The 17849-nt window shown below is 35.5% G+C and overlaps 1 protein-coding gene across 1 annotated transcript in view; it reads left to right on the top strand.

Annotated features, from left to right (window-relative positions):
* Positions 1-17849, top strand: part of CAMK4 (calcium/calmodulin dependent protein kinase IV) — a 224946-nt gene that overhangs the window by 89254 nt on the left and 117843 nt on the right. The window contains exon 3 of the mRNA XM_078447513.2: positions 13746-13824. Within this exon, the coding sequence (XP_078303639.1) occupies positions 13746-13824 (79 nt within the window). The remainder of the gene's footprint in view (positions 1-13745; positions 13825-17849) is intronic.

The following is a 17849-nucleotide window of genomic DNA, read 5'->3' as shown; positions in this document are numbered from 1 at the left end:
ATAAAAAGTATTGAAAGGGTATCTTTTAGTAGAGTCTCTTTCCTAAGAAAGAAGGGCAGAGAGAATCGAAGCACTTAATTTAGTTTACACAAGTGACTGAATCCCTTCAAACCCTAGTTTTTCATTTATGGCAAGAAGATGATTATAAATAGTAATGGTTGGTTTATGTAAGTATATTTCTTAATTTAGTAAATGCATTAGGAGGAAGTATGTTATTTATCTGACTCAAAATGGCTTATTAAATAATAACTGGAAAAAAGGTGACCAGCTTTCCATATATATGGATTTAAAATTGGCAAAGTATATGGCTAGCTGAATTCACAATTTCTGTGACCCTCATGGCTTTGCAGTATTCCTATGATAGGCCTATAAGTTGTCAGATAGTAAAACCCCAAATATGGTTTCTGTTTTCTGGGATGAGTGAGATTCAATGAGTACTGTTTATAGTTCATAAGACTCTTTTAGAGCTGATTGCCTTTACGTAACTGTGAACAATAGTTATTTTTTTCCCATGTGAATTTTATTACCTAAGTGGAAGAGGTAAGAAGGCATTGTTTTTTGAGGGGAGTAAACCCCCAACAAACTGTATAAATACCAAGCTTTGCTATCCATCAGAGTCAATTCAACTCAGACAACACTGTCCAGAAGAGCAAAGTCCCTTGTGATTAGAAGATTGACTCTTAAATTGTCATGAAATGTCACTAATGAAACAAATAATCTGGCATTAAACATATGATACCATTAACAGAGAGAGGTGGCTGTGACCTGGTGGAAGCAAATACAAATATCTGAAAGAATAAATAGGACAATAATGTAAGTAACACTTTTAAATCCTAAACAGATTAGAAACACTATGAATGTATCTGTTTTATTATAACAAATACTGCTGATAAAGATGGGAAACAGTAATTATGTGTAAGTGGACTCGTCTGAATTTTTATTTTTCTTCTTTTCTATCAACATTCTTCCTTCTTTCCTTGCTCCTTTTTTTCCTTCTTCCCTTCTTCCCTTCCCTGCTTTCGTGTGGCATTTAAGGCATCGTTATGATAAAAATAACAAATAACAGAGAGTTATTCATTCAGTTCCTTTAAATTCTCCAAATCACTATTTTGAGTCTACTATATGAGAGATACTGGTAACAAGCTTTCATCCTCAAGATGAAATCCCAGTTTTACTTCTTATGAATTATGTCTTTTGAAGCAAGACATTGGCTTCCCGAACTGTAGTTTCTTTCTGAACTGTGAATCATAATACTTACCTTGCCTCTTTATTAGACTGTTGTGATTATCATATCAGATTATTCAACTCAATACCTGAAATAGTTCTTGAACTCCAACTATATATGCCAGGCTTTGTGCTGGGGACACAGATCGATAAGATACTCCCTTAATTCAAGGAGGACACAGTTTACGCCCAGAGCTGCAAACTCTGGTGCTTACTGAGGCCAGACCTGGATTGTAAGTGACTAGAAGCACATATTATAAAGCAGGGGGACTGATGGGCTTCCTGACACACTGTAGAAAGCGTGTCTAATCTCGATGGGGCAGCCTCTGCCAGCTCCAACTGGCTATGGTTATCCAGGAATGCTAGTCCCTTGTTTCTAGGCTTGGTTTTCTTAAAATGTGAAATATCCATATTTTTAATGTGGACATCTAGTTACAAAAATTGCCTAAACATTTTGTAGGCAAAGTGTATCTGTGAAGGGGAAATCCACTTATGGGATGGCCATTTGCAAGTTCTGGTTTAGATAGGCAGGCATGTAAATAAACCACAAGGCAAAAATTAGGTACAGAAGTGGACCAAGCTAGCTTCGAGAATGGAATGAAAGGCATTCCAGAGAATTCTAGAATGGAATGAGAAGATGTAGTATGTGTGCTTTGACAGGAATCCCATAAGAGGGATGATTGTGCGGAATTAAAGAATGACTAAAATCTGGTTAGCCAGAAAATTGCAGGAGGTGATTCAAACAAAAAGGGCAGCAGGCTCAAAGACTCCATGAATTTGGTATTGCTGGATACACAAGGGAGGGCAAGAAGAGGTGAGACCAGAAAAGAGAAGGGCACCAAACAATCTCACATGACACACTAAGAGAACTGGGTCCTTCTCACTGTCATGGGGGTAGTGAGGGATAGTGGGGCTCATGGGGGTAGTGAGCACCAAGGACAGACCTGGTCAGGTTTCTATTCAGAATGGTGATTGTGCTAGTAGAAAGGAGGAAGATTGAAAGGAAGTGAGCCGAGAGGCCTAGATGGGGATCCTCAATGCAGATGGAAATTATGAAGAGATTGAAATTTATTTGTCAACTAGAAAGCATTCTATTCATGTGTGTACTATTCATATAAGATATCACCATTTTTAGGGGCGCCTGGGTGGCGCAGTCGGTTAAGCGTCCGACTTCAGCCAGGTCACGATCTCGCGGTCTGTGAGTTCGAGCCCCGCATCAGGCTCTGGGCTGATGGCTCGGAGCCTGGAGCCTGTTTCAGATTCTGTGTCTCCCTCTCTCTCTGCCCCTCCCCCGTTCATGCTCTGTCTCTCTCTGTCCCAAAAATAAATAAAAAACGTTGAAAAAAAAATTTTAAGATATCACCATTTTTATATGATATTAAAATGCACAATTTTCCACCTCTGCCATCAAGATGCATTCTTTAGTCCATGGGTTGTCATAGTTAAACAGTAACAGCTTTTCTTTTCTTTTCTTTTCTTTTCTTTCTTTCTTTCTTTCTTTCTTTCTTTCTTTCTTAGTGATCACAGAATAATGATGCCTCTTAAAATTGATGGTGTCTTTGACACAGTGAAATAGAATAATTATCATGGACTTTTGACCATTAAACTGAATTTTGAAGCAGAGAAGTGATAATCCCACCTATATCTCTGGAAAGGAGCCTTTGTATTTGCTTTGGTTACCAGTTATTCCTATTTCCTGAATGTTCATTAAATCAGGGGAGGCAAATATGTATGCCACAGGATCTGGGAAGTTATGTAAATACATAAAGCTACTAAGGGGAGTACAGGTCCTCTCTAAAGATCATTTACTACTCTGGTCTTATCAACTACTGCTGGACAGAAATTAAAAATTAATGTTTCCAGATTCAAGAGAAGTTGGAAATCTGAATTTTTTGATAAATCCCTCAATATTTATATGTTGGCAAGACATTCAACATTTAAAAAAACCCTGTGCAGGCCGAACATCTGTGTGTTAACTAAGCTACCAGCCTTGTCCCTGCTAAGCTTCTTATTGAAGGAGTGATCATACTGATATCTAATACTTACAGTTTTGTAATATTAAATGCTAGATGTTGCTGAATGTCAGTGACAAGACTAAGTCATAGCTGGGAGAGATGAAATCTCTTCCTTGTCTGTAGCAACCATCTGGTACAGCTCCCAGCCACATGGATCCTTTAGAAGCAGTCTCAAGGTCTGTGATCTGAAATGGGTTTGTTGTTTTGTCCTAAGATATGTCTGTTTGATCATCTATTCAACAGGAAAAAAATCTTGGCCACAATGTTTTGACATAATAAAATTATATCTCATGCCTCAAAATTCCTTTCTTCTTCAGAAACAATAACAGAAGCTATTGATGTTTAAAAGCTTCCTGGAATGCCAAAGGGAATTTCTAAGTTCTGCCTTTATGGATTTATCATTCACTAATCTCCTTCTAGCACAAGCTTTGTCAACATTTGTAATGCACTGTTAATAAATGCATAAAGAAATAATACATTGTTTTTCTTTTTTGCAACAATAATGTCTGCTTCAAACTTGGTAAGTTGATAAAAATGAAGACTGTAAGGGAGAAGTTCTGCTCTGGCAATGATGGAGTAACAGGTACTACATTTATACTTCTGTAAATTACTGGACACAATGCATGGGATAGTTGTTTTTAGACACTAAACAGGACTTTGGTTCTGGAGAGAAGAGATACACAAGGTGAGTACCACACTCACCATGGTTCTCTCACTGGGGACAATGTATAGTGAAATTTTACGAGACCAAATAGGATCAACAGAGTATCAGAGAAATAGGCATGTACTGTTAGAAGACATTGGATCTCTGGCCAAGCCAAGGTGAGAGACTTTACTGAGAACCTCAGATATTTGGTTGAAATCTCAACAAGGTGATACCTTGGGAGTATAGACCACACCCTAGAGCAAGGACCATGACATTGGACCAAGAACAAAAAACAAATAGATTTGCTCTAACAACAAATAAAACCAAAGTGGACACGATCAAAAAGATTTGTCCACAATTCCACCACCAGCTATTGAAAAAGGCAACTCTTTTTAAAAAGAAAATAATATAATCCAGACTCCCTAGTATGTATCATTTAAAAATGTCTATCAAACAATAAAAAAATACCTAGACATTTAAAGAAGTAGAAATATAGATCTGTACTCAAGGTGGGAAAAAGCAGTCAATAACAGACTTTGGAGATGACCCAGATGTTGGAATAAGCAGATGAGGAGTAGAAAACAACTACAGTACAAACATTCAGGAACATGAAATAAAATAGTTACATAATGTGTAAACATATGGGGCATCTCAGAACAGAAATGGACACTATAAAAAAAAACCCTAATGGACATTTTAGAATTGAAAAGTACATTATGTCAAATTAAAAATTTATAGGCTTAAGAGTGGATTAGAGGCCCCAGAATAAAGAGTCAGTAAACTTGAGGACAAATCAATAGTAGTCATCCAATTTGAAGAATAGCAAAACAGTTGGAAAAAGGAGCAGAACCTTTGCAATCTGTGGGAAAATATCACGAAGGCTACTATACATGCAATATATGTCCCAGAGGGAGAGGAGAGAAAGAATTGGGCAGGAAAAAGAGTTTAGAGAAACAATAGGCGAACATTTTCCATATTTGGTAAAGAGCCTTGCAGATTCAAGAAGCTTATTGAGCAGCAAGCATAATAAATGAAAAGAAAACCAAACCTAGGCATATAGTCAAAAGCCAGAAACCAAAGGTAAAGATAAAATCTTTAAAGCAACCAAAGATGATACGATAAATACAGGGAACAATAATATGAATTATGGCTAATACCTCATCAGAAAAAAATGGAAGTCAGAAGACTGAATACTTTTAGAGTCCTAAACGCACGTGCAGGTGCACGCGCGCGTGTGCACACACACAACCTGTCAGCCCAGAATTCTACATCTAGTAAAAAAATTTCTCAAGAATGACAGATAAATAAAGACATTTTAAAATAAATGAACACTGAGCAAATCTATTGTCAGTGCACATGAACCACAATTAATGCTCAAGAAATTTCTTTGGACTGAAGGAAAATAATACAAGATGGAAATTACGTTTTATAGGAAGAAATGAAGACCATTAGAAATAGAAGAATATAGGTGATAGGTAATGTAAAAGACTCTTTTTCATTCTTCTTTAATATCTTTTAAAACATGTAATTATTTGAAGCAAAATAAAATCATCGTGGAAGTAAAATACATGAAAACAGTAGTTCTAAGTAGGATAGGGAAGGAAGGGAAGGTGGTAAATGGAATTACTATGTTGAGGTTTTTGTATTTTACAGCATTAAGCAGACTATGAGCAGACTATAACAAGTAAGGGTATATACTGTAATCCTGAGAGCAACCATTACAAAAAGTAAAACAATAAGGTATACCTTAAAGGCCAAGAGAAGTATAAAATAGAATACTGGGAAAACTATAATATTAAATCCAAAAGAGAGCAGGAAAGTATAGAAAAAATAACAAAGACCAAATGAAACAAATAGCAATGTGGATGACTTAAACCCAACCATATCATTAATAATGTTTATTGTAAATGAACTACTCAAATTAAAAGGCAAAAAACAAATAATCCAATTTAAGAATGAACAGAGGAACCAAACAGATGCTTTTCCAAAGAAGACATCCAAATGGCTAATAGGTACGTGAAAAGATGCTCAACATCTCTAATCATCAGGGAGATGCAAATCAAAACCACAATATGATATCACCTCATACCTGTTAGAATTGCTATCATCAAGAAGACAAGAGACAAGGATGTGGAGAAAAGGGAACCCTTATACACTGTTGGTGGGAATGTAAATTGATGCAGCCGTTACAGAAAACAGTATGTGGTTCCTTGAAAAATTAAAAATAGAATTACCACGTGGTCCAGCAATCCCGCTTCTGGGTATATATACAAAGAAAACAAAAATCAGGATCTTGAAGAGAGATCTGCATTCCCTTATTCATTGCAGCATTATTCACAATCACCAAGGTATGGGAGCAACTTAAGTGTTCATCAACAGATGAATGGATAAAGATGTTTATTTATGTATGTATGCATGTATATATGTATGTATGTAGCCATGAGAATGAAGGACATCCTGCCACTTGCAATAACATAGACAGACCTTGAGGGCATTATGCTAAGTGAAATAAGTCAGGCAGAGAAAGAGATGTACTGTATATATCACTTATATGTGGAATCTAAAAAAGCTGAACTCAAAGAAACAGAGTAGGATGGTAGTTGCCAGAGGCTGGGGAAATAGTCAAAGGTTACAACCTTGCACTTATAAGATGAGTAACTTCAGGGGATCTAACATACAGCTTAGTGATTATATTTATAGCATTATATACTTGAAAGTTGCTAAGAGAATAAATCTTAAATATTCTCACCACAGAAAAGAAATGGTAATCATGTGAGGTGATGGAGATGTTAAACTAACCCTACTGTGGTAATCATTTCACAATATGTAAGGGTATCAGATCAACATGTTGTACACCTTAAACTCAGACAGTGCTATATGTCAATTACATCTCAATAAAGCTAGAAAAAATAAATTATGGCAAACAGTATACAAAAACAGTAGCATATATTGCATATTGAAATTATTAGGCTTAAGTGAAGGTGTGAAGTTTGGATTAAATGGATATATGTAAATATAGTAGACATGTTGTAGTAGATCATATGGAATAGAAGGGAATGGGTCAGGGAATGGAGAAGAAAGGTGACAAAAAGAGCTGTAGCTATCCTCAGAATGTATGGTGGCATTAAACAGTTGATTGGAAATTCAGTTCCATATGTGCTACAGGTATGCACACACCCATTTAAACAGAAAAGAAAAATAATAAGTCTTCATAAAGCGTTTGGTTAATTGATTCTAATGGCTAACATATGAGGCAGTAAATATTTTAAAGCAAACAAAGGGAAGGACTGAGAAGAGTATCAAGACCTTTTATGTCCACAGTATTTATTATCACATTGCTTTTTTTTTTTTTCTTTCTTTTTTTTTTTTTTTTTGTCACATTACTTTCTAATTGAAAACAAATACTTAAGGCAACCTGATAATTTGAGGCTGTTTTTTTGTTTGCTTTTTTGTAGCTAAAATTCAGCATTTGGATTCCAAAGCTTCTTAACCACTTACTTTATCTTAGGGCAGGGGTTTTCTTAAATTTTTATAACTAAAGGCATCATATTTAAGCCAGTCCTTGCAGAGATCCAGGACTAGGAACAAAGTCACACTAGGTGCTGAAAGTAATTGTTAATGGGGGTGGGGGGGGCGGTGAGAAACCGGACGCTCACCAAGTAGAGAATATAATAGTTCATGCTTTGAGTTGGGGATCAGAAGTGAAGAGTTAAGCACTTGCCAGGATAGATCCTGAAGAAGGGGGTATAGGTCAGGAATTAGACATAAAAGACTGGGTATAGAGCAAGCTAAAATCAGGGTGAAATGACAAATGAGACTGTCAAGAAGACAGTTACAAGAGTCCAGATAAGGCCCCAAGTAGGAAGATGGGTCATGGCCCTAATAACTGAAGCAGAGTGCTTGCCCTTGCCCCCTGCAGGATTTAACAAGAAAAGGGAGAGTGTAGTTGTGGATAGACTGAAATTCTGAACCCAACCTTATTAAAACCTTGGGCTTCTAGCACTTCTTTAAAATCTGGGGTTTACTGTCATTCCTTGACATGATATTTTTGAGATTTACTTCAGGACTGTAAAATTTAACTGACTTGGAAAACCTCCAGGTCTAATAACAACTTTCTAAATTCTAAAGGTTAGCCCATTCTTCAAGTTGTAGATTGAAAATGCCAAATCAGTAATTAAATCATTTCAGCAGCTTTTCCTCCTGTTCTTTGTTGGTTTAAGGTTCAGATCTTATTTTTGTCTTTGGTGACCGAAGAACATCTTGAAACACTTAAGTATTGAAGAGCATTGAGGGGTTGCAGCTGACAGGGAAGCAGAATGAAACAATGAAAAACTGTCACTGCAATGGGGCAAGATGTGTGCTGACATTAAACATTTAGAGACTTTGACTCTTTCAGGCTCCTGTTCCTGAATATGACTCTACTTTCACCCCCAAGAAGAATCAATTTTGAGGTTATAACCAGTCTTCTTAACAATTCATCTAATCTAAAAAAACAAAAATCAATGAAAAGAACAGGCTTGTTAAATAATAGCAAGTCAATCATGTAGAAGAAATACCATGACATGTAGAGTTGCACACATTATGTTTTCAACGTATGATTGACAGTTCTTATAAATCACAGCCTTGTTCTTCAACCTTTCCCTAATGAGCATTCGAAGGATCTTTCCTGAAAGCACATACACATATTGAAAAAACAAAAAACAAAAAAAAACCACTTTAAATGAAATGCAAAAACAAATGGAACAAGAAATCAATGCATTGAAATGTTTTAAAATGATTAATATTTTGACCTAACTATTAGAAAAAACATTCAACATTGGAAAAAGGTAACAAGATTCTTTGGTTCCATTTCAAGACTGTCCCATTAAAAAAAAAAAATGGAACTCATAACTTATGAGTCTTCACACACTTGACAAAGACCATTTTGAATGACTATGAAGCATATCTTTACAGAGACCCCTGGGGCCACGCAGCATAGTTAACACCCCCTCCAGACTTCTCTGTTTTAAGAGATTCTGTATCTGAAGTTCTCTTGCATTTCCAAAGAGCAAGTTGTCAGTCTGATGGCAAGGGAAGCCAAGCTCTATTGCTTCAACCTCAAAATCACAAAAGTCCTAATAAGTCCTCCCATAGAAAGTCAATCACTGATTTGTAGCATTCCTTACTGGGAGAATGCCCATGATTCTAAATGGTCTTAAAGTTAGGCATTTTCATCCTAATTCTCTAAAACTTCCTGAAACATGGTTTCTTTCTAGAATTATATGAACACATTTTAAGCTAATCATTTAATTTCAGCAAAGAAAATAGGTTATACTTTAGAGAAATTACTTAAATGTTATTTTCATATAAATTTATTTCAGCTGTTCTGTTCTTTCTACTTAATCTTTCCATCCTCTAAAAAAAAGCAAAGTCATTCCTAAAATTGCAACTATGTGGGGTTATGGATATATTAACTAATCTTATTGTAGTAATTATTTTACAGTATGTACATATGTCATATTATTACGTTGTACACCTTAAATTTGCATGTTACATGTCAGTTATATATCAAAAAGGTTGAAAAATTAAAAGATGTGTTAATATTAATAAGTCTATTAATTAGCAAAATGGAATCTCTTAGTAGATTCCTCATGTATAAAGAGTAAAAAATTAAAATTAAAAAAAATGTTTTAGGTTATTTCTAGCATACTTGTGTCCTGAGGTTGATCAGTCAAGAATGTATTTTGTTAAAAATTTTTGGAAGACTTTTACTAAGACAGTGATTTATATACTGAAATTATTGACAGGTTAATTTAATGTGATAAGGAAATTAAGAAATGGATGATATTTAATATATATCTTTTACATGAATATTTGAGTATATTAATTTTTCAATTGGTATAAAAATGGGTATAAGATATTTAGTTTTCTTCAGTGTTTGCAAATCACTTTCCCTTGAATTTCTTTTCTTTTCTTTCCTTTTTTTTTTTTAAATTTCATGAGTTACCATTAAATAAACATAGACTAAGTTGAATGATATGGCCTACATTTTGGTGATTTTTTAAAAATCTTACCTTTGAACAATATGGTTTTCTTGGGAAGATTTTTCACTGTATTTTTTATCAAGGTATGATTACATATAGGAAGTTCCACCTATTTTATTCTACATCTCTACCTATTTTAACAAATGTATATAGTTGTATAACTACCACCACAAGATACACAAGTTCCATCATGCTAAAAAACTCTCCCATACTCGTTTGTAGTCAGTTCCTCCCTTATCTCTGAGAGCTAATCTATTTTCTGTCTTTGCAAGAATATTATATAAATGGAGTGACACAGCATATAGTCTTTTGAACATGGCTTCTTTCACTTAGGGTATTAGAGAGTCATCCAAGTTGCTGTGTGCACACTAGTTTTTCCTTTTTATTTCTACATAGTATTCCCCTATATGGATGTGTCACAGATCGTTAATCCATTTTCCAGTTGAGGGATATTGGAGTTGTTGACAGTGTTTGATGATTATTAATAAGCTGACAAAAAGATTTGTTTTCAAGTTTGCGAGTGAACATAGCTTTCAGCTAACTTGGGCAAACACCTAAGAGTGAGTTGGATGGATTGTACGGTATTCTTAATTTTATAAGAAGCTGCAAAGCTGTTTTCCAAAGTGGCAGTACCATTTTGCATTCCCTCCAGTAGTGTATAGGTGTTAGTTGCTCTACTTGTTTGCCAGCTCATGGTACACACAGTCTCTCTCTTTTCTTTAAGGCGTTCCGTTAGGTATGTAGTTGTATCTCATGGTGGTTTTAATTTTCATTTCCCTAATGACTAATGATGTTGAGCATCTTTGTGCAAATTTTGCCACCTATATATTTTCTTTGGTGAAGTGAAGTATATGTTAAAATCTTTGGTTCATTTTTGAAATCCATTATTTTTTATTGATTGGCTTTGAGTTTCTTTGTAATTCTAGATAGAAGTCCTTCATCAGATACAGTGACTTGTAAAAATTTTCTCCCTGTCCCTGGCTTTCAAAGAGCGGATATTTTTAATTTAACTTAGGTCCAGTTTATTCATTTGTTCTTTGATTTATTGTGCTTTGGTTTTGTATGTAAGAAATCATTGACTAACTGAAGGTCACAAAATTTTCTTTCATGATTATTTTTTTTCCCAAGTTTTAGAATTCTAAGTTTTATATTTATATCTGTGCTCCATTTTGAGAATTTTTTGGTAGAGTGTGAGTTTGGATAAACGTTTTTGTTTTGTTTTGCTTATTTGATGCATATGAGTATCCAGCTGTTCCAGCACTATTTATGTTGGAAAGACTGCCCTTTCTTCACTGAATTGCCTTTTTTACCTTTGCTGGAAACCAACGGGCCCTATATGTTTATAACTGTATCTGGATTATTTTTTTTTTATTACCTTCTTTTCCATGTTTATTCTTTCTCCAACACTGCTCTCTTGATTACTGTAGCTGTATACTAAGTCTGGAAATCAACTATGTGAATCTTCTAACTTTGAAGACAATGTGTATTCTGCTGTGTTTGTGTGGTTTTCTCTTAATGTCAGTTTAGGTTAGTTTAGTTAATAATGTTCACTCGTGCCCTGGGGCACCTGGGTGGCTTAGTCAGTTAAATGTCTGACTCTTGATTTCTACTCAGGTCATGATCTCACCAGTTTGTGAGAGCTCGCCCTGCAGCACGGAGCCTGCTTCCCATTCTCTGTCTCCCTGTGTCTCTGCTCCTCCTCTGTGCACACACTCTCTCTTTCAAAATAAACATGTAAATAATAATAATAATTAAAAAATAATGTCCGTGTCTTCTATCCTTGGTGATAATTTGTCCATTTATCCTATAATTTCCTGGGAGGGTGTGTTGAAGTCTCCAATTGTATTTGTGGATTTGTCTTTTTGTCCTTCAGTTCTATCAGTTTTTGCTTCATGTACTTTGAAGTGATGTTGTTAGGTACATACACATTTACGTTTGTTATGTCATGCTGGGAAATTGACCCCTTCATAATTAAGTAATTTCTATCTTCTATTTACTCTGAAGTCTGGCTGACATGATATTGATATAGCTATTTCTGCTTTCTTTTGATGAGTGTTTGCATAGTATCCCTTTCCTATAATTTTATTTTTAACATATATATGCCTTTATATTTAAATAGGTTTATTGTACACAGCGTATAATTTGATCTTGGTTTTTCAATCCAGTCTGCTGATCTTTGATTTTAATTAATGTGTTTATAAAGTTTATATTTAATGTAATTACTAATATGATTAGATTAAGATCCACCATATTTTTAACTTTTATTTTTAATCTTTTGTTTCTTCCTCTCTCACATTTCATTTTTGATTATTACATTTTAGTTTCATTATTGATTCTTTTTTCTTTACTGATTATTTAAGTTATTTTATTCATTGTCCTAGGCTATACAATATACATCTTTAATTAATTAGAGTCTACCTTTAAATAATTTCATAATACTTAAGATGTAGTATAAGGACCCAACAGTATTTTTCTAATTTATTCCCCTCTTCTTTGTGCTATTGTCATGCATTTTACTTTACATATGCTATAAATACAATGCATTGTCAATAGTTTTGCTTTAGACAGTTATCTTTTAGACAATTAAAAATAAAGTTGAATTTTATATTTACCTCTACTTATTCTGTTTCTAAAACCCTTTATTTCTTGTGTATATGTTATGTCTTCCCAAAGTTTTTAAAAATGCGTTGAAATTTTTCTTCTCTATTAGCACATACACCACCAGTTCCTAACTTTTCCTGACTCTGTTAAAAATGGATTGTGAATGGGCAGTAAGGAACATGTTTGATTTCTATAATTCGTTCATGCTTACTCAATTTCAGAATCATAGGATTATGTCATAAGAGGTCCTTTAACCTAATATTCAAAGCGTGACAGATTGACTTCAACTGATCTTATTTTAAGATTTATCGGAAGTTCTCTTTCTGAGGTTGTAACTTAAGCCTGCTTGGTCTATGAGCCTCTTTTGTCTCTATTTCATTGTCTTCCTCTCATGTGTAGAGAGGGAACATGAGGATCACACTGTCTGCTTTTTAATATTCTCTTTTTAGTATGTGTGTGTCTTTCATGTGTGAAGATCGTTATTGAGTCCTTTCTTGCCATTCCCCATTATACGTAAAACACATTCTGTACTTGAGTTTTTTATAGAGAGGTAGATCTACTTTTTCTCTGTATGTCTTTGACCATTTCTATAGTATTTTCTCCTGAACTTCTCACATAATCATTTTTGTTAGGGCATATATAAATAAATGGTAACAGTGTTCACCAAGATGAAAGATCCAGAATCCTTGTGGGACTAATGTTGGCTCTGGGAGAATGCCAGGGCACCAAATGAATTGTTGTAAATTCACAGGGTCCCCTGTTCGCTTGCCCCTCTCCCTGGAGCCATATGGCTAATTTTACTCCAGACACATACTTCTAGGAAAGTTCAGGGACTTTGAACGAATTTGGTGGATGTCCTCCAAAAGCTATGTTCAGGTAGCATTCATTCAGTGTTCAGGTTTTGCTACCTGGACAAAAGCTATTTTCAGTAGCAAAAGCATTCAGTAGGCTCAGTTATGCCAGAGCCTACTGAATGCAGCAGCCCTGGGCATGTTATTTATATAGGGATGGGCCAGGAGGAAAAGAACAGAATGGAAAGCTAGAATTTTTCTGAGCAAACTGTATTTAGTTGTGAGGAAAAAAAAAATACTCTCAACAGTTGAGCTGGTCCTATGGAATAACTTATAAACACTTGTCAGTTATGAGGGTAACTGCAAGAGATACTTATTTTCAAGCTTTCCCCTTGATTTCATGTCCAGAACATAACATTTTCTTTTTGTCTTTTTCCCCCTCAAGGGGTGCTACATCCATTGTGTACAGATGCAAACAGAAGGGGACCCAGAAGCCTTATGCTCTCAAAGTGTTAAAGAAAACAGTAAGTTTATTTCATTATATAACAGCATCTTTAAGGGATCTGTGACCTGGAGAAGTCAGGAACCCTAATTCATAGGACAAAGAGGTCAGAGAATTGCTGTGTGCAGCTAACTCATTTGAATCTTTATTATGAGAGTGTAGCCAAATCTGTTGTTTTCTGATGGAAACTGTGTGCCTCTTTGAAAGCAACTGGATCTCAGATTGGATGTGGTTGTTGGGGATAAGTGTGGTAAGAAAAAGCACTTAGAGCTGGGAGATAGAACTTGCTTTGTATACCAGTCAAATTTTCAGATATATCTGTGTGCGTGCATGCGTGTGTGTGTGTGTGTATTTTATGTGTATATAAAATCTCCAATCACAGTTTTATATACTAGAAAATCTTGCTGTTTAAAAATACCTAAGTGAAATACAAATAGAAGTATTTGTGAAAGGAGTCATCAGCTTCTAAGTTGATTTTCAAATGTTGGGTTTGTTTTGGTAGAGTGCAACCAGACTAATGTTATCGTTTCAGGGACTGAGCCTGCTCATTTAAGAAGTCTCTATTTGAAGAAGGAGGAAGGATTGTGTTTTCTTATTGCCTCTTCTTGCCATATACTTGTAGATGAGCTGAGGGGGCAAAGGTACTTAGGCTCATCTCTAATGAGTATGAAATGCAGCAGGTGAGAGTTCATGATACAAATGGCAGCATCTAACACTACCTCATGGTAGTTTCTGCACCCCGGGGAGTATTTGTCACTTTAATGCCCTACTGGCACTCTCTGTCCCTAGGGAATTTCCCCTTACAAAACCACAAAAACACACATTCTTCCTTTCTCAAATTCTATGTGAACACATATGTGAAATTTATATACTTCTGAAAACCCAGCTGTAAAGTATGCTGAGGAGAGAAATATAAATTTTGTAGTCAAGTAATACTTCTTTTAGGCCAAGGGATTTTTTTTCTAAAGTCAGCTTAATATCACCAGCTGTTTATGTATATTGTCTGGCACAGGGAAATTTTAGAATCTCATATAATGAAGAAGAGAATAATGGCATGGGATTTTTTTCTATTGAGAAGTAGAATGACATTTTGAAATAATCTGTTAGAATTTAAAGTCACAGCAAAATAACAAAGAGTCTAATTGAAAAATAATTTAATAATTTAAATGGAAGTTGCTGCTATAAACCCTATATTCTGGACTTCCTACCTGGTGTAGGCAATGATTTAAGGTATTCCAGAATGTAGAGGAATCTTCTGATTGGTAAGTTTTGGAATTTTCTCTTAAATCAATTTCTTAGAGTCATAACATTTATTTGAATTAGGATCATTAAAATTTTATGAAATGAACTTCCTATTAAATATCTGCTTTCTATGAAAATAAGTTGGCATGCTCTAGCAGTGGTCACACAAGAGATGTTTCTGGACTTGGCTATCTTCTTTCCTGCTGGTTAAAAAAAATTGTCAGTAAAATTTGTAAGTGGTTATTTTATTTACGTAGTTGAGGAAACTCTGAAAAGGATTCGCTGTATGAATGTCTAGGAAAAGAAACACTCAAAACTGACATCAGAATGCTCAGAATCCCAAAAGACAGAGGGCTGGTTTAGAAAATATTGGATTATGTAAAAAATCTTTGAATGAATTGGAATAAGGGACAGGCGAAGACATTTGGTGAGTTTGTGACTCATTCATTGGGAAACTAAAGCTCTGGTTTGCCCTTGCTGTCTTCTCTTCTCCACCTCTGTTGTGGAAACATCTTCCCTAGAAGACAGGCAGGAAGAAAATGTGGACGGGAACCAAGTGTCAGATTGAGCTGCAGAGCGGTGCTAGAAGGCAGATGTTGTCAAACACAGTTACTGCTGTGCCAATCGGAATAAGAGAAAATCCCCTGGGGAAACCCAAGTTTTGAACGTCAATTGGGTGGAACCTCCAGCATTGTCTCCTAGAATAAACTATTCACAGAGATGTGTAAACAAGAGAAATAGCAGGCAAAATCTCAGAAAGCAATTGCCTCCAGTGTTTAATTTCATATAGGTCATGAAGATACAACTTCCTTATCTAAATGAAATAAATGAATGAAGCCTAAGAATCTATTTAGAGAAGAAAAGCAATGCAGGGAAAATAAAGTATTTTCCTAGTGAATTCAGTTAAAGATCTCTTTCAGGGCAAAGGGGGCTTTAGGGGCGCCTGGGTGGCTCAGTCAGTTAAGTGTCTGACTTTGGCTTAGGTCATGATCTCACGGTTCATGAGTTCAAGCCCTGCATCAGGCTCTGTGCTGATAGCTCAGAGCCCAGAGCCTGCTTTGGATTCTGTGTCTCCCTCTCTCTCTGCCACTCACCTGCTCCTGTGTTCTCTTTCTCTCTCTCTCTCTCTCTCTCTCTCTCTCAAAAATAAATAAACATTAAAACAAAAGAAAAAAGAAAAGGGGGCTTTAGAAAACTTGAATTATTTATGTAATCTATTTATTAGATTGAGCCACATGAAACTGCCTCTATTAAATCATTTTTTTACCTACAAAAATGGTAATTTTAAGGCACTTGTGGGGCTCAGTTGGTTGAGCATCCAACTGTTGATTTTGGTTCAGGTCATGATCCCAGGGTCATAGGATTGAGCCCTGTGTTGGGCTCAGCTCTGAGTGTAGATCCTGCTTAAGGTTCTCTCTCTCTCTCTCTCTCTCTCTCTCTCTCTTTCTTCCCACCCCTTTTCCCCTACCCCCTCTAAAATTAAAAAAAAATTTTTTTTTAATGGTAATTTTATGTGGTTCAACTAATAACTTTGGGACCACTATACTGCTTCACTTGTAAGTTCCTCAGGTCCTCATTTTATGACTGGACATAAACCTAAAAGGTCTGAAAGATTGTCTGTCTGTCTGCTTATCTATCATCTATTATCAGCCAGCTGTGAGAATTTCCTGGGTGTGGTGTAATAAACTGCCCCAAACTGGAAGGCTTACAAGAATGGAAATTTGTTCTCTTAGAATTTGGAGGCCAGAAGTCTGAAGTCAAGGTTTTGGCAGGGTTGACTCTTGGTGAGGGCACTGAGGGAGAACTGTTCCATGCCTCTCTCCTTGCTTCTGGTGACAGAAGCCTGACTTGCAGATGTGTCACTCTAATCTCTGTCTCCGTTGGTACATGGCCATCTTCCCCCTATGTGCCATCTCATCTTCCCTCTGTGCATTGTCTGTGTTCAAATTGTCCTCTTACAATGACACCATCCCTACTGGATTAGAAGTTGGCCCTGCTCCACTATGACATCATCCTACATTAACTACTTACGTCTACAACAACCCACTTTCCAAATCAAGTCACTTTCAGAAGTGCTGGTGGTTAGGACTTCAACATGTCTTTTTTTTTTTGGAGGGGGGCACGTTTGTGCCCATTATATGATCTATAAGAGAACACTTCTAAGGTGAATTTCAAAATATGCCATTCAATATTTTATCTGAAGATGAGTGAAACTTATTATCACATTCAAGAAAGTTTAATAAACCTAAGAAAACTTACCCAGGTTATAGGTGATTAAATTCACATATGAACATTTTTAAGTCCAAGAAAGATTTCCCATCTCTTTTACAGTTAATTATTTGATGACAATTATCCTCTCTCCCAGGATCTGTTTAAATACTTTTTCAGGACCCAAATTTATTTTATGGCAATATTATGTACTTTTCTCGCAGCTTCATATTTGGGGGAGGATTTAGTTTACATTGGCAATAAGAGACTTACTCCCAATTCATCATTGAGAATCCATTAGGCACTCACATATCTGAGTGATAGACAACAACTCTAATTTACCTATAGGAAGACAGACTAAAACACCAGCCCTTCTGGAGAAATCCATATCTCTTTGGTGGTCAGGTACAGGACAGACTTAATACTGATAATAAACCTAAAGTGAATTGTTGTGTTTAGGCCATTGGGTATTTTAACAAATAAAATAACTTTATGGGAAATAAACATATAATAAAAATATTTTTAATTACCATATATTTTATATATGGATATAATACCACGCACTTTATATATAGATAACTACATTTCTTAGAATTA

The sequence above is a fragment of the Panthera onca genome, chromosome A1 (assembly GCF_046562875.1).
Source record: "Panthera onca isolate mPanOnc1 chromosome A1, mPanOnc1 haplotype 2, whole genome shotgun sequence".
NCBI classification, from domain to species: Eukaryota; Metazoa; Chordata; class Mammalia; order Carnivora; family Felidae; genus Panthera; species Panthera onca.
This window is presented reverse-complemented; position numbering and strand designations above follow the sequence as displayed.